Here is a 24000-nt window from a genome sequence, read left to right on the forward strand (position 1 = left end):
TCAGTGTTATCAAGAGCCCTCTGTTTACTTGCTGAGTCATTCTGCAGGGGCTTCAGTCGGAGCAATGACCAGTTTGCTATACATTATCCTTTTATTGCGTGAATCACAACATACAGAGGGTGGATACAATAAAAGCAACCCCTATTCAGTTTAACACAATCCAGTATAATAGCCCTGAAACTGATATTGCTTTTGTCATGATTATGTTTACTTTCTTAAGGATGTATTATATGTTTTTTACTCATTTACTTCATTTATAATCCTTAAGACTTTAATAAAATCTGACCCCACTCTTGATACTATTTAGTGTCTACAGTAGCATATAGAGAGCGCCTTGGTAAAGAGAAGTAACCTCTGGAGCTAAAAAATTAAGCTAACGCAGCAATTGCCAAAAACTGCACTTCCTCAAATGGCCACTTGAGGGGGAATTTTATAGAACTGGCGCATTCAAACGCTTGAAGTTACAAAATTAATGGCGTGGCTGCTGTGAGCGACGGGTGTGTGCCATCTGCTGACAAGTTGCTACCACAGCGACAACGCTGGCTAGGCAGCGTAACCCAAGATTCACAGATTATAGGCGCAGCCGTACCTGTCACTATGTCAATGTGTTTTCAGTTCATGAAAGTTAATTGTAAAGTTTTGGTCACTAAAAAAAATCTTATTCTGCATTAGGTTGTACTAAAAGACCCTAAATAGTCGGAAGTTCAGTTTTTCAAGTATATTTTGTTTTAATGGTTTAGACCTGTTTGTCGCTAGCAAAAATTAGCATTAGCATTATTACAGTTAACCATTGCTGTAAATGTACCGCGCTACCCAAGCTAGTAGTTAGCCTTAGGGTTAGTGCCACCCTCTCATCCGAATATGGTCACTTCTGGCTCCCACAATCTAAGATGGCGATGCTAAAATACCGAACTCAAGGCTTCAAACAGGAGTCCACATACCGATTTGTGACATCCCAGTGGTTACAACCATTCATACAGTTTATGCTTGGTACAAGAATTTCCTGAGAATCCCATGCTTTTTTATGCAAATGACATGACACTTAAAATTGCTCAATGTATTTACACTCAGTTGTTACTTTGTATATAGAAGAACTTATTAGTGGTGGGATCCGCCATATCCATGTCATATTCAAGGTGCCTTCTCATGTACAATTGATTTACAGGAAATTATTTAGCATGTGATCGACAATTATTTCACCTCACTACCTCAATGTTTTCCTTCTCACTCTCTTAAACTGCGTCAGAGCAGCAATAAGGTCCTGTGAATGCTGCTGCTGCTTTAAATTTCAAGTGTATAACTGGCTTTTTTTCAGAGGAAATCAAAGGAAAACACAGCGTATTTGTCACTGCTGTTAGCGCTGTGACAAAGTATCTGCTCAACAAGTGTTTGCTGCCTCCACATTTCTGAGACCTGCAGTATTAGACTGCACTTGCTGTTACCATGGTAACCACAGGTGTCCCAAATCAACCGGGACTGAAACATTAAGGACTACAACTGTCAGTGTCAGGAAGAGAACATGGTTGGTACGAGGTTTGGTCGAGTCAAGCCAAGTCAATTATATTTAATTAGTCTAATATCACAAATTTGCCTCAAAGGGGTTTTAAAGTCTGTATAAGGGCACCTTCTGTCCTTAGACCCTTGATACGGATACAGGAAAAATACTCCCCAAATAACCCTTAAACAGAGAAAAGACTGGGAAAAGCCTCAGGCCTTAGTTTGTACAAAGTTCACAGTAGTTTCCAAAGTGACTGTGCATCTCCTGTTGGCTCCTCAGAGTCCACAGTACACAAACAACTTAATGTTCAACTACACCATTCTGCATCCCAAATTGAATTTACCCAATTGCACTTTGGAAGGAATCCTAAATGTCTTCTGCTAAACAACTGCACAGTAATGCTCCGGCATAAATTATTAGGGTTAATTAGAAACTCCTTACAACTGTATTCCACTGTGCCAAAGCGCTATCTGGAAAACATGTTCAACAGGCTCGCCTCCTTGCAAGCAGATATCGACTTGCGTCATTTTTACAGAGTAAAATAATTAATTTCTGAAAATAACAATGACAACACCATTACATGACAAGGACACACAGTGTACAGGGAGGACACACAATGTAGCACATCCGTCCATGCACATTTATTTTGTATTTAATTCTGAGTGAGCAGATGTAGTCTTAAATAATATAGGTTGCAGGCTAGTGCTGACAGTAAAGCTAAATTGCTTTTATATCGGGGAATATTCAGTGTTGCTAGGCAACAGTCACAACTCAACATCTGCTGATCTGGTGAGTTCAAAGATAAAACACTTTTATTATCATGTCTAACTCAGTTAATATTTGCAAAGCTATGCATTTATGATGCTTTGGCTCTGAATTTTCAAGCAGAAAAATGTCACATATGAATGTATTGACAGCCGTTGAATAGGCTGTTGGCATTATACTTAATGAAAGGCCGCATCCATTTAATCTACTGCACTTAACTCAAGGCCAAACAACAGACTGCTTATGCTTTAAGTCGTCTGAATAGTAGCTATTTTCTCATTACCGCATATCAAGCTTTCAGTTTCAGCATTTCATATATTTTATGGCATCTGATCAGGCCTTCCGTAATGAAATATGCATCGATCCATGTCCTGGTCTTCTTCCAAAACCATTTCTTCCTCCGAGTCAAACTTTCTTTTGAGAATTTCCATGCTGTTGCAAAAGATCCACTTACTAAATAAATCTAAAAAGCATAAAAAAATAACACCTTGTTACGCCCAAGCTTAAGGAGAGGTCTCCTCTCCACAGACACGAGCTGCTGTCAGACTTGATAGCGAGGAGCTTTCATAGCAGAATTTCTACCACAAGTCTGGGCTTTTCACTCATTTGCTTAATCCGTGCTGATCCACGGGACGCAAACAAAGCGTCCACACCTGTCTTCCCTGGCTACCTTCGGCACAGAAACAGCTGTGGCGGCCCGCATGACCTCCAAATACGGCATGAGTAATGGCAGCATTCATGTATGATGATGCTGATGTCGGACAATGGGCGAATCTGTGTGTGTCACCAGGGGGAGGGAGAGAGAGAGAGAGAGAGACGGCTTTAACTCACCATGTCGATGGATGACACAGGCCCGATGCTGTTGATATATATGCCCACATCGACGACTGTAGGTTTCACTGCAAGAGACAGAAGGAAGAAGGGTGAGTGATGGTTGCACATATTGTACGTGGGACACAAGAGATTTATTCATGCGATCATTCTTTTTTATTTGTCATTCGTCTGTGTTTGCATGCTGTTACATGTGACCAAACTCAAATTTAGGATAATTTAGGGCATTATTTAACCCCCTTCCCAACAGGGGATGCCAACATGGTTGATATGAATGGATACCTTAGCTTGTCTAGTTTCACATGATACATCTACCTTCATACTATTTCAAAAGAATCAGCACACCACGCCTTCGTGAAAACAGTGAAGTTGGCCTCCAACCACAGTCCAGGAGTTGTACCACAGTCCCCTATGGTCCCCCCCTTGGGAGTGCCACTGCTCTGAACAAATAAAATTAGTCTGTTTCCTTTTTCCTATCCACCTACAAACGGAAGATTTACTTCTGTAAAGCAGAGGAGCTGCACCGTGCTTCCTGGAGCAGGCACTGTGTTACCATGGCAATTAATAGCATTTCGAGTGAGTATGTAGGATCTTGGCTAATTTTGCTTGGCAACAACATCCGGTTCTAGGAAGAGAAAATTGGAGCATCAGAAATGTGGAATGGTACCAGACCTAAATGCTGCAGCTAAGAATTCTGTTTGTTTGTTTCATTTCTTTAAAACAGAGAAAAAAAAGACAAAATGCATGTGACATGCAGTGGGATGAAACAGAAAATGCTGGATCAAATATTTATAACATGGATTTGGTGCATCATTCTGGCTGCATGTGTTTTATGTGTTTGTGGTCACCCATTTTGTGTTTTTACTTAAAGAAAACCCACCCAAAAGGTAGGGTTTTCAAGATAAAACACCACGTCCTTCGATATTTCCAGGAAAAACATGTCAAACAACATGATTTCTCAGAATATTATGTGTCAGCCACACTAATTCAAGGACACAGCTGTCATTCATCTGGCGTTAACCGGGGGAATTTGACTCAAGACATTTGTTTTATTGCCACACAGCAAAGCTGGGAGATATTTTCTCAGTACCTCTTCTAAGTCTCTGAGTAACACACCCACACACAGGCACAAACATACACTTAGACCTGTTAGGGGTCGTTTGGTTTAGCATGGGGCCTCAACATTCTGTGATCATGTTTAGCTGCATGCACAGATATGTCCCCTACATGATACATTTCAGTTACTGTGGTGACCAATGAACATTTTGTTTTCTCAAAATTTCAATTTGTCCAAAAAAGAAAATACTTCCCATGCACCATTTCTCTCTTTCAGGCTTTATTCACTTCTGTGATTGCACACAGACTAAACACACAAACTTTTTTCTCCCCTTGGAGTGCTATCGAACACAACTGCAGAGCCTCTTTGAGACAATAGTGGAAATGCAGGTTAAGCTGTTTAGGTTACAATGCACAGACTGAGGTTAAGCACACTGCATGTGTGAGAGCTCTTGTACGTCTACCCCCGCGAGAAAGCGTTTGTTTGATTTTCGCAGGAGTGTCACCAGCAGATCGGACGTGTCTGGAATCTGTGGCCTGCCTGGGAAAATGTGTTCAAGTGAAGCGAGGAGGGAGAGTCGCCTTTTTCTGTCGTGTTGTGTGCCAAAGGTTAGATGTTCAGCCAAGTGGTGTGTTGTCAAAGCTCTGTGGGAAGTTTTGAAAAACAGCCAAAAAATAACTCAAGGGTGCTGTGTCTATGTGTACATGAGAATTTTACAGATCCACTTGTAGCACTTTTGTGAAATTTTAAAGAATGGGAATATAATGCTTAGTCCTACACTCAGCACTGCCTCAATGTTGCACAAGATATAAACCCAGAAAATTATATCCAACACTGTACGACATACATCTTCCCTGCAGAGAAGGTGCCTTTTGAGCAGTGTTCTTAACCCCTGACCCTTCAGTTAAACTGCTTGCTGGGGGCACCCCAGTAGAGCAAGTACCATTAAAGGAATGCTTCACCCCACAAATGACCTCTTATATATTAATTACTTAACCCATGTTACAATGAATTTGTGAAGAATCCTTGGGCGTGGAAGTTGCTGATCAACTGCTGCCTCAATCAGTTCATTTTTTGTGTGACTATATTGTAGTGATGTCATGAGAACCGATACTCGCGATACCTATCGATTCCATGATGAAAAAACCCGGCAATACTTTTTTTAAAAACGGAAGAACCGATACCAGCGTAATAATCGGTGCTATGGCTCTTCCGGAACTGATGGGGGCAGTATACGCCATATAGCGTTATCCATGCCTACATTCAGAGCAAGGGGGTGACGAGGAAGAGGATAGAGCAGCTGCCTGCTAAAGCCCACATTCAGAACCAGTCACGGCCGCACTTTATGCCAGAAAACAGATCTGCTAGCAATATATGCAGTTTTTTAACACCACTTTGTCAGTTTATTAATTGCTTTTAACTCGTTCCGAATTGCTTCTGAACTGTCCGTGCTCCGTGCGGAGCCTCATCCGGACATCTCCCTCAGCCCCTCCCCAGGGAGAGAGCCCGGTGGTCTCCTATGAGCCCAGCCTTCAAGACGTGCAACACTCCCTTAAATGTCATTCAGTTCATCAAAAAATATCCCAATTAAAATCAGTAGCATAATAAGCAGATATGTTCCATGTTATTTTGTTTAATTTCAACAACACAGAGAACAGCTTGAACAAGCTGCGTGTGAGCTAACAATCAGGGATTTCACTCTCAGCAGTACATGACTGCGCATGCATGTCTACTTCCAAAACCCAGCGGTTGGGGTGCGTTTGATTTATTGTACTGGGACGTTTGATTTTTCCACAACTGGACCATGGACGTCAAAAAATGCCGTTTGCACCGGGACAGGACAAACAATAAATGAAACCAACGAAATTCCACACAATCTTGTGGCTGGCTCAAACGCTGTCAGTGTGATTTAAATAGTAAATATTTAAATAGTATATTGCAGATGTTGATCAATGTTTTTTACAACGAAAAATAGGTAAAGAGGAAAAGAGAAAAAGAAAAATATACGTAAAATCAATCTGTTGATAGAAATGTTATTTTATATGCAAGTATTTTAATAAAGTATTTCTTGTTTAAGTTCATGGGATCTTAAGATTTATTATTTGTTTTTACCATGGTATTGACTTTGGTATCGAGAATCGTGTAATTTTACTGGTATCGGCACCGACTACTGAATTTTTGGTATCGTGACATCCCTACTATATTGTAAGTTAGGATTCATCCAGGTTACATAATAACACAAATAAACTAGGTAAATAGATGGTAACAAGTAGACCTGCAGCTCCTGTGTTCAGTAGGGTTGTGCCGATGGGCGATCCGATTGCCCATCGGCGATAGAAGGGTTGTTTCACGATGTCTTTTTTATATGACGATGCAATCGCGAGGTGTGGGGGGGAGACAGCGCGTGTGTGGAGCATGCTGACGAGATCGAGGCTGAACGAGGCTGAGTGAGAGGAGACAGAGGGAGGCTGCTTAGTGAGAGAGCGGAGGGTGGGGGGTGGGGGGAGTTTTTGAATGTGGGTAGCCTGTATTTTACATAGATATGTACTAATAGCCTACATTTTTGTTCAGTCAGAAAAAAAGGCTGTTCATGGGATTTATATCTTTTTATCTGCAGGAACAGATGAGTACGCACTGTTCATCAACTTATATGACATTATCTGAATATGACAGCAGCAATAGTTGAATGTTTCCACGGCAACAAGTAAAACAGTCTTGAGGGCTGTTTATCAGCCACTTGCAGTCTCTTTCCTGGCAGACTTTATCTGGTAACAGTAAATATGTCACAATACGTACAACTGAAGTCCGCGAGGGCTCAGTCCAAAGAGTCCAGAGTGTGGACATTTGGATTCCGTCTCCAACCTGACCGCAGGTTGTTGTCACTGCCTCCTGCTGTAGCCGCCTGCTCTCGTCCACTTTCCAGGTGAGTCGCAGTTCATTTCAAACAAGCCACCTGATGAGTGGAGATGACGTGATCCTCGCAGTTAACTGATCACTCACTCCCGGACTTTCCCCCTCTCACACACATTATACAGTCAGGTCCATAAATATTTGGACATTGACACAATTTTCAGCATTCCAGCTCTGTACAACACCACAATGGATTTGAAATGAAACAATCAAGATGTGTTTTAAGTGCAGACTCTGAGCTTTAATTTGAGGGTATTTACATCCAAATCAGGTGAACGGTGTAGGAATTACAACACATTTTATATGTGCCTTCCACCTTTTTAAGGGACCAAAAGTAATTGGACAAACTAACATAATCATAAATCAAATTGTCACTTTTCAATACTATGTTGCAAATCCTTTGCAGTCAATGACAGCCTGAAGTCTCGAACCCACGGACATCACCAGACGCTGGGTTTCATCTCTGGTGATGCTCTGCCAGGCCTCTGCTGCAGCTGTCTTCAGTTCCTGCTTGTTCTTTGGGCATTTTCCTTTCAGTTTTGTCTTCAGCAAGTGAAATGCATGTTCAATCAGATTCAGATCAGATGATTGACTTGGCCATTGCAGAACATTCCACTTCTTTGCCTTTAAAAACTCTTTGGTTGCTTTCGCAGTATGCTTCGGGTCATTGTCCATCTGCATTGTGAAGCGCCGTCCAATGAGTTTTGAAGCATTTGGCTGAATATGAGCAGATAATGTAGCCCGAAACACTTCAGAATTCATTCTGCTGCTTTTGTCAGCAGTCACATCATCAATAAATATAAGAGATCCAGTTCCACTGGCAGCCATACATGCCCACGCCATTACACTACCACCACCATGCTTCACTGATGAGGTGGTATGCTTTGGATCTTGAGCAGTTCCTTCCCTTCTCCATACTTTTCTCTTTCCATCATTCTGGTACAAGTTGATCTTTGTCTCATCTGTCCATAAGATGTTGTTCCAGAACTGTACAGGCTCTTTTAGATGTTTCTTGGCAAACTCTAATCTGGCCTTCCTGTTTTTGAGGCTCACCAATGGTTTACACCTTGTGGTGAAACCTCTGTATTTCCTCTGGTGAAGTCGTCTCTTAATTGTTGACTTGGACACAGATACACCACCTCCTGGAGAGTTCTCTTGATCTGGCCAACTGTTGTGAAGGGGTTTTTCTTGACGAGGGAAAGGATTCGTCTGTCATCCACCACACTTGTTTTCCGTGGTCTTAACTGATACACTAACAGGCATTTTTGGGGTGAAGTGTTCCTTTAAGGCTGAGTCTTTACCGCTGAGACCAGGGTTTGAGTTTTGAGGTCCTTTGCTGCTTCTTCTCTCCGTCCCATCTTTCCTGTCTCTCTCTGTCACTTTCATAAAAAAGTAGACATACCTTAAAAAATAACCTTGAAAAATAAAGCCAAGCTGCTCGCGATCCAACATTAAGAGTCTGCTGTTTTACAGAGCAGCTTCCAGGTGTGAATGTCGGCACCTGAATGAATGTGAAGCAGGTTGATGCTGGGGAAGAGCAAATATTCTTCAGTAAATCTTCAGGCACAAATAAAAAGGTGAGAAAAGAGAAAGAACACGGTGCCTTTGATAGGAATCTATTTAGTTATCTACAGACAGCGGCACTACCAATTAAGAGCACTGAGCGATGGCACTTTGCGTGTAATGTAATAATGCTAGTTGTCACATGTTGGGGAAAGAGCTACTTAATGAATCCATTACCCATGTTCTATTCATTTTAATGGTTCTTTATGGTTCAATGACATTGAAGACGTTGTAAATTGTCTTCACAGTCATGTAATTCTGTGGGGTTGATACGAAAAGCAGAATTGAAGTGCACGCGGGTGTGTTCATGTGTGCACATCTGCGTGTTATGTCCCCAGGGACCTGCTGTGCTGGGCCACTGATGCAATCAGTTTTGGTTAGTGAAGGCCTGCTGGGAGGCTTTGATTCAATTCCAACAGCATGTTCTGCTCCACCAACTGGACAATGAGGGACAACAATGCAGATGCACTGCTAAAATTATTATTATTTGTCCATAATACAGCTCACACTACGCTCACAGATATGTCCTCTGTGATCTGTAGGCTGATATCTGCATTTATTTAAAAAAAAAACAGTATCCAGTTCAAAGAGTGCGATGCTGATATTATGACACAATATTTTTTTAAATGTTGCCTTTAGCAGTTACAGTGAAGAACCTGGAGGTCAATGAGTTTCTGTGGCTTGACAGAGGATTTTTTTCCCCCAACATTTCAGCCATGCTAGCAGAATGGCCCGAGGGATGGCAAAGTCGGTCAGTTGGTCAAACACTAGACTGAAATACCTCAACAACTATTGGATGATTGTCATGCAATTTTGTAAAGACATGTATGGTCCCAAGAGGATGAATTCTAAACCCTTTGGTGATCCCCCGGCCTTTCACCTGGCACGAGCACACCAACATTTTCACTTATCCAGTGAAATATCTCAACATTTCCTTGATGGATTGAGACAACTTTTGCACAGAAATTCAGGTTCCCCAGAGGATGATTCCTAGTGACTCAGATGGTCTCCTGACTTCCCCTCCAGGGCCACCCTGAGATCAGATGTGTTTCCATCCAGACCTTTTTCATTGATTTGAGATTTGACCATCAGCCCGTCTGATGGCCACTTTGTGCTGGCTCCAAGAGCGAGTCAATCCCAACAGACCCCCATGTTAAAATGCCCAACTCTACAACAGAAATAAACATGTGCCTGGTCCAAAAAAAATAAAATAAATGGTTTTGGTTTCTATAGCTAATTTTAACATTTATGACAACTGTACAGGAGGTAAATTCACCAGTTTAAATGTTATTCAGGCTTAAAGCTTTGCATTATTTAGGATGTGGTTGCTTGAGTGACAGCTGGGTGCTATCTGTTGACAAGTCACAACCAACATGTCAGTGTTGGTGAGGTACAGTAACCACGGCATAACCCTGGATTTACAGAGTATAGGTGAAGCAGTAGCTGTTGCTAGTTTGGTGTGGTTTGGTTTGAGTTCATGAAAGTTAATTGTAATGTTCTGGTACCTAAAAAGGTCACCATCAAACGTTTGGTTATACTAAAAGACTCTCGAAGGAGTTGGAGGTTCGGGTTACCCGGTAAGTAAATTTAGTTTTATGGTTTTAAGCTTGTTGTTTGCAAGCAAAAATCAGCATTAGCGCTGTCAGTTTACCACACTGTAGCTCAAAACACACCGTGTCAAATAAGCTAGCAGCTAGTTCCGCCCTCTTGTCCAAATATGGTCACTTCTGGCTTCAAAAAACCAAGATGGCGAACTCAAGGCTTCAAAACAGAAGTCCACAAACCAATAGGTGACATCATGGTGGCTATGTCCACTATTTCATAGCCCATACAGTCTATGGGTTTGACTGGTGGTTTTAATTAGATCATCTCTTTAGTTAAAATTCGCACTACAATTAGTTGGAAACCCAACTACTGACATATACGATTTTTAGTGAAATATCTCAACAACAATCAGAAAGATTGTCATGGAATTTGGGAACACTTTGATCCGAGATCACCCCTGCACCCAGAAGAGGAGTACTTCTCTTGATTTCTACTTTTAATGATTCTCAAGTCACAACAGGGTTTCCTCTTGGCATCCTTCTGGTCACTGGCTAGCATCTCTAGCCTTCTTTTGAGAACCATCTGGCACCATCACTGGGCATCAAGCCCCCAGAGCAAGCTCAGAATCAAATCTTTATTGTCCATTTGGGGAAATCTGGCATTGAAGGCACACAGGACAATACATAATCACAATGTACAAATTATAGAGAAATACAGACGCATTCATTGTTCATTCAGGGTAACCAGAGGCTGGTATTCTAGCATGCAGCGGGAAACCCCGAGACACACTGCCAGTCTCAGACAGAGATAAACAATATTTGGGCAATGCAGACTAGGCCAGCTCATCTGCATGTCTTTGGATTATGGGGCGGAAACACCTGCAGGGAACCTTGGTGACAGTGTCCCTCCTGTGGGACCCATTTACAGTGGAAATGTAGAAAATTTAAAAGTGGAAGCATGGGGTGGAAAGCTGATCTGTTACAGCTTAGCAGCGTTTGGAAACTGGGACAACCTGAAGGGAATTGTCCTTAATTTACACCAAGGTAGAGGATGACACTCTGAATCTGCATAAGATACGTTTTAGACAGACATTAGTCAGCTCGATTGAGTTACAGTAATCAATGCCTCTTCAGTTAGATTTATTTACCAGGGCAACACAGAAGGAAGCAACTACAATCCAGTGTTTCCACCTTCTCTTCAATCTTTTACCCCCCCCTCTGGAGGTGAGTGTGAGTCTCTGAGCAAACAGTAGAATCACAAAGGCTGAGCCGACCTGACATATTGTCCAAATAACACATGACAGATTCATGTGGGACGTGCATAGGTAATGATGACAGTGCTGTAAAAAGAGAATATTCAGGACAGATTTTCCCTTCTTCTGTGCTGTTTATTCCTTTTTTTTTTTATACGTGTGCGTGAGGGCTTGTTTGGCTCCCTTTCATCTCTCAAAGAGAAAAATAAAGTTGAAAAGAACTTCTAATCAATTTGGGAAGAACACATCTACCTATCAACCTATCTATCTATCAACCCAATTATCCTTGTCTAATGGAGACACCGTGATCCACAGAGGCTAGATGAATTCTTCCTCCTCCTCTTCATGTTGCTCATTCTCCTCCTCCTCCTCCTCATCTTGCTTTTCAAAAAAAAAAGCATGACAGGCCCCATCTGTATTACCACATCACCCTGTGGGCCTCGATTAAGAAGAGAAGGGCTTTTATGCCTGCTTGGCCTGGCTGGCATGACAAATGCATTACGCATTGTCAGACTCGGTACACACGCGCACATGTATTCAGACATACATATCCCAGCTGACCATTTAACTCCCATATGTTCTGTGTCCGAGGAGCACAGCGCTGGGAGTACAGCAGGCCTCAGTGGGCTGTCAGGTGCTATCCCGAGGGCTAGCCTCACATCTTCAGTGTCACTTTCTAAATCAATGTGCTGTAAAATAAGACATCACGTCCTGTTTACCAAAAGTCATCTACAGTACCTCAGTCCCTCTAGCTATTTGCCTCGGGAGACATCATCAGGAAAAACACTGTTTGACAAAGGCTCACAATTACAAGTCTAATCTAGAAAGCCAAATTCACTGACAAGAAAAGTGTTGAGACGAGAGTCCGATTCTTTGGCACCAGTTCACGGTAACTGCCCATAGACTAAAGTTGAAAAGAGGGATGTCATGAGAACCAACACTTTGGTGCCAAGTTGATGCTAAAATTGCAGAATTTCACTGCCACTGGTTTCGACGACTAAAGTTCTGATCTCTTGACATGCCTGGCTTCAACATGAATTCACTTTGAACAATATCCTCAATGTCAACTGTACGTAGAAATATGAAACTCTCCCGAATAACCTATAGGTTTCCATTATGATACCAGTTTTACATGGCTCAGCTCCATGTCTTCTGTCAGGCATGGTGTTTGCCTCTAAATATTACAATATTTATGTGCCTCGTCTGCTGTTGCCATGGAGAAGAAGCCAGCCTGAGGCGTGAATCAAATGCTTCCTTACATTAATGTCAAAAACATGGTGCAAAAGTTGCTGAATTCATTCAAAACTGACTCAATATATCAAAGTGAATTGTCAGATCACATTCCTCTATTGGATTATTTCAGTGAAACAAACAGTCTGCACGTGACTTCAGCCTCTGCTCAGTTATCACAGTCGAGTCACAGTTACAGGTCACACAGTTCAAGTCCGTTATGGATCCACAAGAGCAGTGGAGTCTGCACACGCTGTAATCTATCACTCCATACTCCGCTGCACTGGTACAGCCCATGTTACCCACAGTAATCACACATCATGTCATGCATGACCTCCCTGCTCCCGTGTTAGTATGTCTAAAAGCCCTACAGCCCACATTGCCTTTGGGTTTGCATAGAAAAGCTGTTACTGCTGCGGCTACAGTCGGCCAGTGGTGAGCATACTGTCTCTGCTGTTAGGTTCATGGAACTGAAAAGATATGAACAAGAACTACTTGTAATTTCCTCATATGTAAATACTTTATGTACCACTGTAAGTACCACTTACCATTAAAGGTAGAACAAACATGGAGCTATTATTGCAGACAAGGTGTTCTGCACACATTCAGAATAAAAGGCAGAATTGTAGCTTGTGGAACTTTTATTACCACCTCACAGTTTTATACCTCCACCAACCAGTTAAGTTGCAGTTTACATTTGAAGAAGAAGAAGACGACTTCATTGCTACATCCTGCAGAGCTACACCCATCCAGGTTAAATACCATGTTTTTAGGGTATGGCGCCCGCACACACACACACACACACACACACACACACACACACACACACACACAGTGACATAGCTAAAGGTTACCATCACATAACTATAGTTATCAAACAGTTATTAATGCCGGGTACACACTAAAGGATATCAGCCCAATTCTAGCCCGACGCAGCGACGTACCGTGTCAGCTCAGATCATAAACGACAACAAGTGTCATACGCAATAATCCATCGTTTCATCTCGTGTAGTGTGTCATAGTTAACGACAACCTACAGATGCCTCACGACGTTCCAACAGAAAGACTAGCATGTTTGATTTTTTTTTTTTTTTTTTTGCCGTCACAGCCATCACTTTGACCAATAGGAACACAGAGTGATCTGCAGCCATAGACAACTGTATGACAACATTTCCTCTAGGGATGTTACCACAAAGAGTAAATAGGGAAAATGATGGTGTGAAACAGCAGAGGCACTTTAGCTCCAGAGGGCACCAGCTTCATTTGAAACAGACTACATTATAAATGGGTCGTTATTTATTATTCCCTCTGTATTTTTATATTTTTACTTTTTATCTGCTCCCGATTGCCTTGATAAAATCAACATAAACTCAACACTTCCTGTATCTGTTTCAAATTAAAAGCCCCTTATAACTTCGGTTGAGAGAATCCCTCCATTTTCTAAAAAGGCTTTTATTGTGAAACATTTGCAGGAACTTCTTGTGGATGATTAAGCGACTTGCATGTTTGCATATGGTATTTCAAATGTAGCTCCTGACATCTGGTGGCACTTTTTAGGTGACAACGACATTTCAGCTGGCACATGAACAGACACAGTGACTGAAATAATAGTAAAAGTCATAAAAATAGGACAGGAACAACCCGATGACATCCACAATCGCATAATCAGACATAGTGACCATCGGAATGGACAGAAATGTCATGTAGTGTGAACCCGACATAACAGTAATGACAGAATTGAGCTGTCGTTGTCGGGACCGTTTCAGTACACTGTTTCATTTATGTCCAGCCCCATGATCCCCTCCCCTTGGCACTGAATAATCACCAGAAGAGTGTTTTGCAGAACATTATGATGTCACAGAGAAGTTGACCTTTGCCCTCTGGTCTTTAAAACAATTGTGTGAGATTTTGTCACAACTGGCCTATGTATTGTTGAGATTAGCCAAAAACATGTTTCATGAGGTCACAGTGGCCTTGACCTTTTTGAACACCAGATTCTAACCAGTTTATCCTTGAATCCAAATTTAAAGAGATCAACTCCACGAGACACTACATAATCGCGTTCATGAGAATTAGACAGATGGCTGAGAAGAGTGACAGGATCCCTCACTGGCTTCCCACCAGTTTTCAGTCATGTCAGTTGTCAGTTGTCTCTGTCTTGGCCTCGTTGGATGCAACTCTGCCAGGATGCAACAAAGAACTGGTGGGTAGCCCAAGCACGTCAATCAGGAACTGACCTTTAGCTCACACTCAGTGGTATAAATTTGTAGCTTAAACTGCAGTCAACAGTTCTGTACTTTTATGGCAGATCAGAAGATCCACATATCAGAGGCCACTGTGTGCCTGTTCTTTTCAAAATGCACCGCTCTATACTTCTGTTTGTGATTGTGAGGCTGCTGCAGGCCTGTGGTAATTTACAGCCGCGTTCATCACAACAGAAGTCATGTTAAATACGAGCTGACAACAGGAATATTTGTGTCAGCCCTCTGGTGTCAGTGGTAATCACAAGTAGGACATGCAGACATTTTTTGGAGGTTCCAAAAAATCCCTTTTGGCATTACAGTGAGTGATTGAAACATGTCAGCACAAGTGCGCTGATGGGGGTTTCACAGAGTACAGAACATAACTGGTTGATTACGAAACACAACAAAATAAGAGTTCTCATAAATGGCATAGGTCTAGACGCGGTGAGGGGGGCTGCACAGTGGCTTCTAATCTTTATGTATGTGACTGCAGCAGCTCCACTTGGGAAGAAGCCTCTCTCTGCTGTCTTTTTGCAGCAGTTCTCAGCCTGCATGGCTCTGCACCACACATTGGCAAAGCAGCAAATTTCCTAGGCGCGCGCACATACACACACACACACACACACACACACACACACACAAATTGTTGATGACTGAAAAATGTCAAAACTGCTCAGGAGCGCCAGAAAACACAAACAGAGCTAAAAGGACTCAACTGATTTACATAAGAAGCTCTCTAAACAAAGTTTTAATGAAACTGATCCAATGGATTTGTTAGATAATAAATTTATTTACTTAACATTTGAGCTAAATGTCAGGGCACACTTCGGTTCACGCTGGTTGAAAAACATGAGACAATTAAATTGGGATGTAGACAAAACAGGAGGGTTGACAGACATATCCTTCAGTTTTATTTTTCAATCCAAACATTATATTTGTAGATTTGCACTTAATCAAGAGACAACTTTTCGTTAGGGGTGTCAGCTTCAGTTGCGTTCAACAGACCAACACCCACTTCCCAGTAATTAACCAGTTTTTCTGTTGGTTTTGCTGACAGACAGACAGCGCGCCAAGTCAATATGACGAAACACAGTGCCGACTGCCAACCCTCCGGTCTCCACTGGTTAGCTACCAATAGCCTGCACTGCACACCTTAAAAGGCCTATAATGTTCAGGGTTTTGTGACACTGTCATAGAGGCGCTAATTAAACCATATGCCATAAAACTTCAATAAAAAGCCTAGTCCCAATTAAAGGCCCAGTCCCTTTTACTAGCCTGGTGTGGCTACACATTTTGACAAATAAACATCTGTGTCAATTAGACGGCTGGTCTGGTTGCCAGGCAGTTAATTTTTTCACATAAGTTCGTCAGAAGTATGAAAGCAGGTTGTTAGCTATCTCAAATTACTCCACCATTCCTCGATTACCCTGTAAGTTTTTCATATTCCTTTAGTCTGCAAGGGTTCGATCGAAAGAATCTAAAGGGTCTTTCATAAAAATTGATCAAAGTTGTGAGTGTTGTTTTAACCGGATAAAGTGGTGTTGTGTCCGTATGCTGGGTGCCGTAACCCTCGAGTGCCTGAACTTACGCTCTGTCTGATGAAATGTTTGTCAGAGCGAGATCAAATGAATGATTCATAACTGATATATGATCTGAAGCCTAATTTGTGCACAAGTCATATTCATATTGGTTTAAATAAACAATTTGATCATATTTCCCGATCTTCGCTTTTGTGTGAAAGCAATTAAAGGCCTGTTCCATATAGACGCCTGCCACATATATAGGCCTGTTGATTTCAGTGATTTCAGCAACTAATAGCCTGCGCTAAGTTTTATAGGATTTTAGCACTGAGGTCGTAGTTCAGAGGTGATTCTAATATTATTTATCACCTTGTGTATGCAAACAACAAGGACTAAAACTTAGAAACACCTGTAAATATAATGCAGTCCAGTACAGCACCACCTTAAACTATGACTGCAACAATACACACAGTTGAATTTACACATTCTGAATAATGTCGATAAAAACCGTAATATTCTGAGCGTTTTTACAGAATTTATGCTAAATAAAGTAGCCTCAGTTTATCAGAACCACACTCTTCATTACATTAATAGAACTGATTCGACTATTGAAAAAAATTGAATTGATCTTTGGACCATGATAGTTTAATTTATACGAAAAAGGAGGTTGTGTATGCAATGTAAGGAGGTTCAAGATGAAAAAACCTTGGTTTTTAGTGCTAATGAAAGAAAAATAAGCTATCCTAAAACAAAACAAACAAACAAAAAAAAAAATCAGAAAAGCTCTCTCGGACATTTTGCACGCACTTTTGAGACAGTTCTAACTTCAGCTTGTCAGTTTCCAGTCTACCCTCAAGTCACGCAAGCGAGGTGGCAGCCTTAAATATCAGATGATGTGGTAAAAATAACACCGATGGAACAGAAGGCAAGTGTTATCCTGCACTGCACAACTAATGGTGCAAACTGATGAAAAGCTATTGAGGGTGAACCTCGCTGGATGTCTGAATATGGAACTCTGTTTTTAGACGACACTTTTTTGGTGTGCATGTGGTCGGTGTGTTTAGATTTCCACTGAGGTACGTCTCTGAGAAGAAGTGGTGTGACATTTATGGCCTAATACAGTTTAGATGTTCCATATTACTTGTTAAAAAATGTATTATGACAGAAAATTGTGTGTAATAAAAATACACACTGTAAGGACTTTCTTCTGTCGTTTCCCCTTGGCTTCAGTCGAATGAAAATGTGGTTTAACTCCACCAATTAAACCATCTCTGCCTCCAAGAAGTGTTTAAATAACTAAAATTGCATCCCGCATGTGGCAAACGGACACCATCTGCTTCTCCCAAGCAGGAAGAAGCAAAGGCTAAAATTATTTGCAAATGCTATTTGACCCACATCTGTAAATTTCAGCAGCTCCTCACTCCAAGGACAAGCTGTGGCGAGCCATCTGCAGCGCTGAGAGGGACATCAGCTGCAGTCACCCGCCTACTGGGAGACTGTGGTCCTTCATACGCAGGTGATGTTTACTGCCCTATAAAAGCTGGATCGTTTGACCGACTTTCCTCTGGCAGATACAACAGGTCCAGCAGTGGAATCAGAGCACCTAATTATAATTCTTATAAATTTGTCTATGATGAATATTTCTGGAAACACATGGGATGTGAGTGCTGCCTAATTTGATGCTATACAGCAAAGAGAAACCAGGAGGCCTCGATTGCCTGTGCTTGAACCTGTACAGTAGGTTATTGATGTAAGCGTCACTCATAACCCTGCGTGTGAAAAGAAAACTGACACTGAGGTAATGAAAGGCTAGAGTCTGATACAGTCAGAGACACCTAAAGGAATAGTTTGCTCATTTGCTTTCTTGTATTAAAGTTAGATGAGAGGACTGATAAGTATGAAGCTAGAGCCAGCAACTGGTTAGCATAGCATAGCATAAAGACTGGAACGACACACTAGTAAAACTTGTTTTTACACTTCGGTTTTCAAAAGGATTAAACAAACAAGAAATGAGGTGGAGATAGTATGTTTATGAGTGAGCTTTAGAGGTGCTGGTGGACTGATTTTGAAACATTTGGGCTGAGCCTGGCTAGCTGTTTCCCCCTGTTTCCGGTCTTTGTGCTAAGTTAAGTTAGCCACATAGCCGCATAGCTGCATAGCATACAGACATTAGCGGCATCATCTCCTCATCCAGTTCTCAGCAAGGAGATGAATATGTGTATTTGCTGACAGACAGGTGGCTAGCCACGTTAACATGTGGGACACATATGCACTGGATAGTTTGCCTTAGCCTTGGCTGCTCTGCGCTGTGCACCACCTGGGCACCACCATTCATTTGAGATTATGACTGGTAAGGCAGGACAGTGTTGCTGTAAAACATTGTGGCCACCCTACGGTCTTCTCTCTTTTTGCCCCGGTGAATAAGTGGCTTCATTTTGAACAGTGAAACCATTTTAGCGTTGTTAACTATGTTAGCACCACTAGTCATGCTGACACTGCCAACTGTGCTAACAGAGCTGATATTAAACAATGCTAAAGGAGGTGTGTGGCTCAAAATTGAGCTGCTTACTCATTGGAGAAACCTGGGGGCAGACCGGAGGGTGGGCACAATGTTTCCATAGCAACACTGTTGAGTCAGTATGGCGTTACTGATAGTAATCCTTGTCAAGTGAGTGTTGTTGCTAGCTAGCTCCCACCAGACAACCGAAGCGCAGCAAAATTAACCTACAGACCAACACACATAACTGCTCAAAACATTCTCAGCAGTTAAATGATTACAAGCAACATTATCATTTATCTAATGCCTCTCTGTGTCCATCTGATGACTTGAAGTCCAATATTCACTCTTTAAGCTCTGTCTGTAGTCTCTACCAACTCCTTCGGGACGCATCTGTCTCTTTTGCTACTAATTGCTCCACTATGCTCACCAGTGAGTTGATAACTGATAAATTCACAGACTGGACAGCTAAACCACGAGCTTACACTTATCATAAAGCTCATAAAGCCAAGAGAAGTTGCAGATTGAGGTGATAGTTATCTGTAGGTTCATCACTACGAGCCACCACTTTCATATTGTCACACTGGTTTTATAAAAATATCAACTATGGCTGCTTTAAGTAGTAGCAGAGCAGTTAATTCTCCCCCCCTCCCTCCCTTTCTTTCTCTCTTCATTTTGTAACCTGGTGCCTTTGAGCAAGAATACTCAATAGCCAGCAGACCCATAGCTGCACTGAGCAGCTAGCTGTTTGTTCATCTACTTGAATGAATTTAAAGCAGGGTATTGCTGACGCACATTTGCTCAGCAAATCTTCCTTGGATAAACAAATATTATTTAAATTGAAGAGAGCAGCTCCACCGGGAGGCCCTGCAGAGTGTGTTTTATCAGACCCAGCTAGCAAACATGTTATAGAAGCACTAGTCGAGCTCATTTCATTGGACAGAGATAAAAGATGACATCAGGGGTGCCGAGGACTTGGTAAAAAACTCATATATTCTCTTCATGAGCGCATAAAAAAGTAATGTAAGTCTTAATGAAAAGACTTTCCCATCAGACAGATATTGACCTCCTGTGTAGGTGCGTATGCGGTGCTTGTGTGTTTGTGTATGTGTGAGCACATGCTGTACTGTACCAGATTTGAATTCAGCTCCCTGAATCAAATATAATAGATCTGGGAAAGGAAAGGTATTTCTTCTCTTCCCTCTGAGGTTTAATGAGAACCAGGCAAAGGGAAAGGTCTCACTGCTTATGAATCGCCACCAGGCAATCACACAGCTAACACCAAGCAATAACTCTGCAAAACAGGGGAGGGGGCAGGGGATGCTAGTTACAGACAGACACACACTTTTATGCAAGCAATGAGGACAGCGTTTTAGAAATACTCTCTCGATTCAATTTTGGTTGAAGAATAATGAAATAATCAGCTCTTATACCTGCTTTCCCTGGTAAATGAGGAGCATATCATCCATTTATTGTGTTAATTAACTACATTGAAGTGTGACTCATATGCTACCATGTGGACACCATAACAGACTTTAAGTCTTTTGTTCACATGCTGCAAATTGTGGCGCAAATGGGCAGCTTTTAGGCGATTCACAGGATATTGAAGGAACATATTTATAATAATGCAAATAGGCCTTGGATGTAGGCCATGACAGAGGTTAATGCTTCAAGGTCTTTGATGGGGTTAGAGACAGAATATTAGGCGCCTTATTTTCACCCAACCATTGTCAGGCTGGCATGAGACTGATGGGCGAACACAGTGCTTGGCATTGCGATTTTTTTCCACAAGCACATTTGTCACTTTAACACACAAAAATCAGAGACATCCATCACAGCTGGAGATGTTTTGGAAATTTAATTAGACTTTGTGTCCATCAGGTAAACAATGAATTATGCATTATTTTTGCTCCCCTGGTGCAACGACTATGGGAACTGTCTGACTCTAAATAAGCTGATGTGGAGAAGGAGATTTGAGCAGTTTCAGACTTTCAGAAAAGATGACATCTGTCTCCAGTGAAGTTAGGTTTCAAAGCAAAACCTTTAGGAAGATTTTAAATGCCAAAATAACATACTGAAAAATCTAACCAAGAAATGAACTAAAATACAGGTCTTGCTGTATGTACGTACTGGTGTTGTCAAAAAATGATTAATCAGTCCAGAGTGATTTGAAACTGTTTCTTTATTCATTTTCCGCAATATCGATACGCTAGTAACAGCTACGTTTTCTTGCCTCCATAATTATTATTATTATGGCATGTTTACTACAGCCATTCTACGGATGCTACTAACCAAGAAAGGAAAAGTTGATGATGTCACATTGGATCCTTGTTATATTTCACGTATTCTTGAGAACTGAAACAAGTAAAACAACCCTAAAATTATAACTTATCAACCCACTTATTCCATTTCTGGGGTGAAACCTTATTTTAAAAGGATTTATTCGTCTGAGATAAGTATGATTTAAAATATTTTGATCTGCTTTTATACCTCTAGCTCCTTAACCTACCCCACACCAGAAAACATCCTTGTCCCAGACAGGAATTCAACTAAAACAATTTTAAAAATTGTGGTTTGATCAGCATTCGGAGAACTCTAAACATTGAAAAAGAAAATGGCTACCCACTATGACAGCTACAAACTTAATATGTAACTTTTTGTCAACTGCAAAAGACGTCAACTCTGTCAGATCTCACCTCTGACATCCATCATGTAAGCTATTTAAGAAAAGATAAAAGTTTAATAGTCGAGACTTTCATCTTTCAAAGTAGATTTTCTCGGCCTATTTGAAGAGTAAAAATAAAAAAAAACAAAAATAAGGTTTTGTCCCAATTCTCAAGAATGAGTAATTTATCTTGTACAAATTCTGACTTGTAAGTCCTCACTGTTAATTTTTCTGGCGTATCAAAAACAGTGTTGGAATTTACTGTGAAAAATGGTTGTTAAACCCATTGACACCTGGAGTGACATCACTTTTTTTGTGCTGCTTTCAGATGCCTTTCACAAATATTCAAGTCTTTGAACTCTGATCAAACTGGTGTGATTGCTTCCAAAAACATGAGAAAAAAAGGCAACGAACGACCTGGTAAGAAATGTCCCGCAAATTAAATCAATTTTTTTTGTCAAAAAAAAAAAAGATTTCTAAAATTATTTTCAAAAAAATAGGGAAAAAAGCTAGAAAAAGCTATATTTATGAATATTATATATTTAAAATTATGGTACAGAATTATTATAATTTTTAAGCAGTTTTTCCCAAGTCATTTTTACTTTATTTTTTTTTTCTTTTTACTAGTTTTCAGTTGCATTTGTGATTTGCAGTTTTGAGACTTCTCAATCACAAATGTACCGAGATGTCCAGTTGTAACGTAAAAGGCTATCTGTCATGGCTGCCATCAGGTAAAGTCAGCAATGACACAAATGCCTGGTCCCACCCCTAAAGCTATGATTGGAGAGTTTACGTCATGAGTGTCCAGTAGTGTTTTCACTATTCTGGAATTTCTAATTTTAATACAATAGCCTGAAAAATACTGCTATTCCATAACATTTTTGATACCCTGAGGAAAATTAGTATTGACAGCATAAAATTTGAAAATCTGTATTAAAAAGTTGTTGAATATAACAAGGCTATAACAAGGCTATAACATGACGACAACAACTTTTCTTGGTTAGTAGCAGCGACCAGCAGTATGGCTGTGGTTAACAATAGGATGGAGTGGGAAAGCGCAGCCAGTTCTGATGTATCAATACTGCGAAAAATGAGTATTGAAACCGTTTCAAATATCGGAATAGATAAATATTGACAAATCAATATTTTCGACAACACTACCAGTTAAAGTGTCTGGTACTGCCACAGTAAATGCATACATGAAAATAAATGTTGCAATGTGGGATGTTTTACTGTATGAGAATTTTTTTTTTTTTAAATCTATTTAGGCCTTTTAAATCTCCCTTAAAATCTGGTGCAATCAGAGAGAAATACTGTCGCCCAAGAAGCATGAGATACAAAACACTCGCAGTTATTTGTTCTCCTTCGACGCCCCTCTAAATGACTGAGCTTAACTGGAAATACAAACGGCACAGGTGCAAGCCGCCCTTTCCCTTTCTACATTTTCAAAGTCTACCCACTCCTCCCTCATCACTAGCTAGCCACGGGTGCTTTGGCTGGAGTGGAGTGGACATGGGAGACACAGATGGAAATCGATTAAATGGTTAGAGCTCACAGGGATGGGAAATGTGTCAGCCATGATCCAGACCCAGCTTGGTCTTATTACCACCTAATGCACTTCACTTGGGTATCAGTGGTCCGCTTTAAAGCGCTACATGATTGCTTGGCCATTCCTTTGTGGTTTCTCATTAACTCGGGAATGCTGAAAGAATGAAAGGCGAGGGTTTATGGCGCTCCACAACCTCTCTTTGGAGATGAATTAAACATTTTAAGAGAAACTAAATGTCTGGTCAAGGCCTGCTGTTTGCCTCCTCAGACAGTGTCTGTGTGTTTATTAAAAAAAAAATGGCAGAGGAAGCTGCATTAATTTGCAAATATTTCTGTCAGCATACTTGTGCTCACTTGGCAGGTAGCTCCATATTTTAAGCATTAAAGAGGTTTAGAAGTTCCAAAGGAGAATTCTCATTAATTTGCTCATTTATGCAGCAAGACTTTCCAAAAAATAATAAGATCATCTTATCTGTTGGTTAATATAATCACAATGCCTGTCAACACAAAGGCAGACATCACCATGGCAACGTGAAGTCCCATGTACAGTGTACCACTGTGGCAGATGACAATACATGAGATGATACGGTTATCAACATGAAAAATTCATCCATCAATTTGCAGCTTGCTTTGAAAATTGAAGCTCAGTCATTGGCTGAAGTCAGAGTTATCTGGCATTTCATTGGCTGAAAAGTGGATTTTAGTTGATCCTAGGGGTGGGCGATATATATCGTTAACGATAATATCGTCATTGTTGTTTTAACGATGTGCAAATTTACGTTATCGAGTATGCAAATGACTTCACAAAAACAACTGAAAACACACGTTGAAAGGTTGAAACCCCACACATTCACTGAACAAGAGTTACGTAACTTG

The 24000-nt window shown here is 41.0% G+C and overlaps 1 protein-coding gene across 1 annotated transcript in view; it reads right to left on the bottom strand.

Moving 5' to 3' along the window:
- The window catches only part of LOC126401682 (gamma-aminobutyric acid receptor subunit gamma-3-like), a 131504-nt gene that overhangs the window by 83554 nt on the left and 23950 nt on the right, over positions 1–24000 (bottom strand). Inside the window, exon 3 of the mRNA XM_050063076.1 lies at positions 3095–3162. Coding sequence (XP_049919033.1) covers positions 3095–3162 — 68 coding nt within the window. The remainder of the gene's footprint in view (positions 1–3094; positions 3163–24000) is intronic.

Source organism: Epinephelus moara, chromosome 15 (assembly GCF_006386435.1).
Source record: "Epinephelus moara isolate mb chromosome 15, YSFRI_EMoa_1.0, whole genome shotgun sequence".
NCBI lineage: Eukaryota > Metazoa > Chordata > Actinopteri > Perciformes > Serranidae > Epinephelus > Epinephelus moara.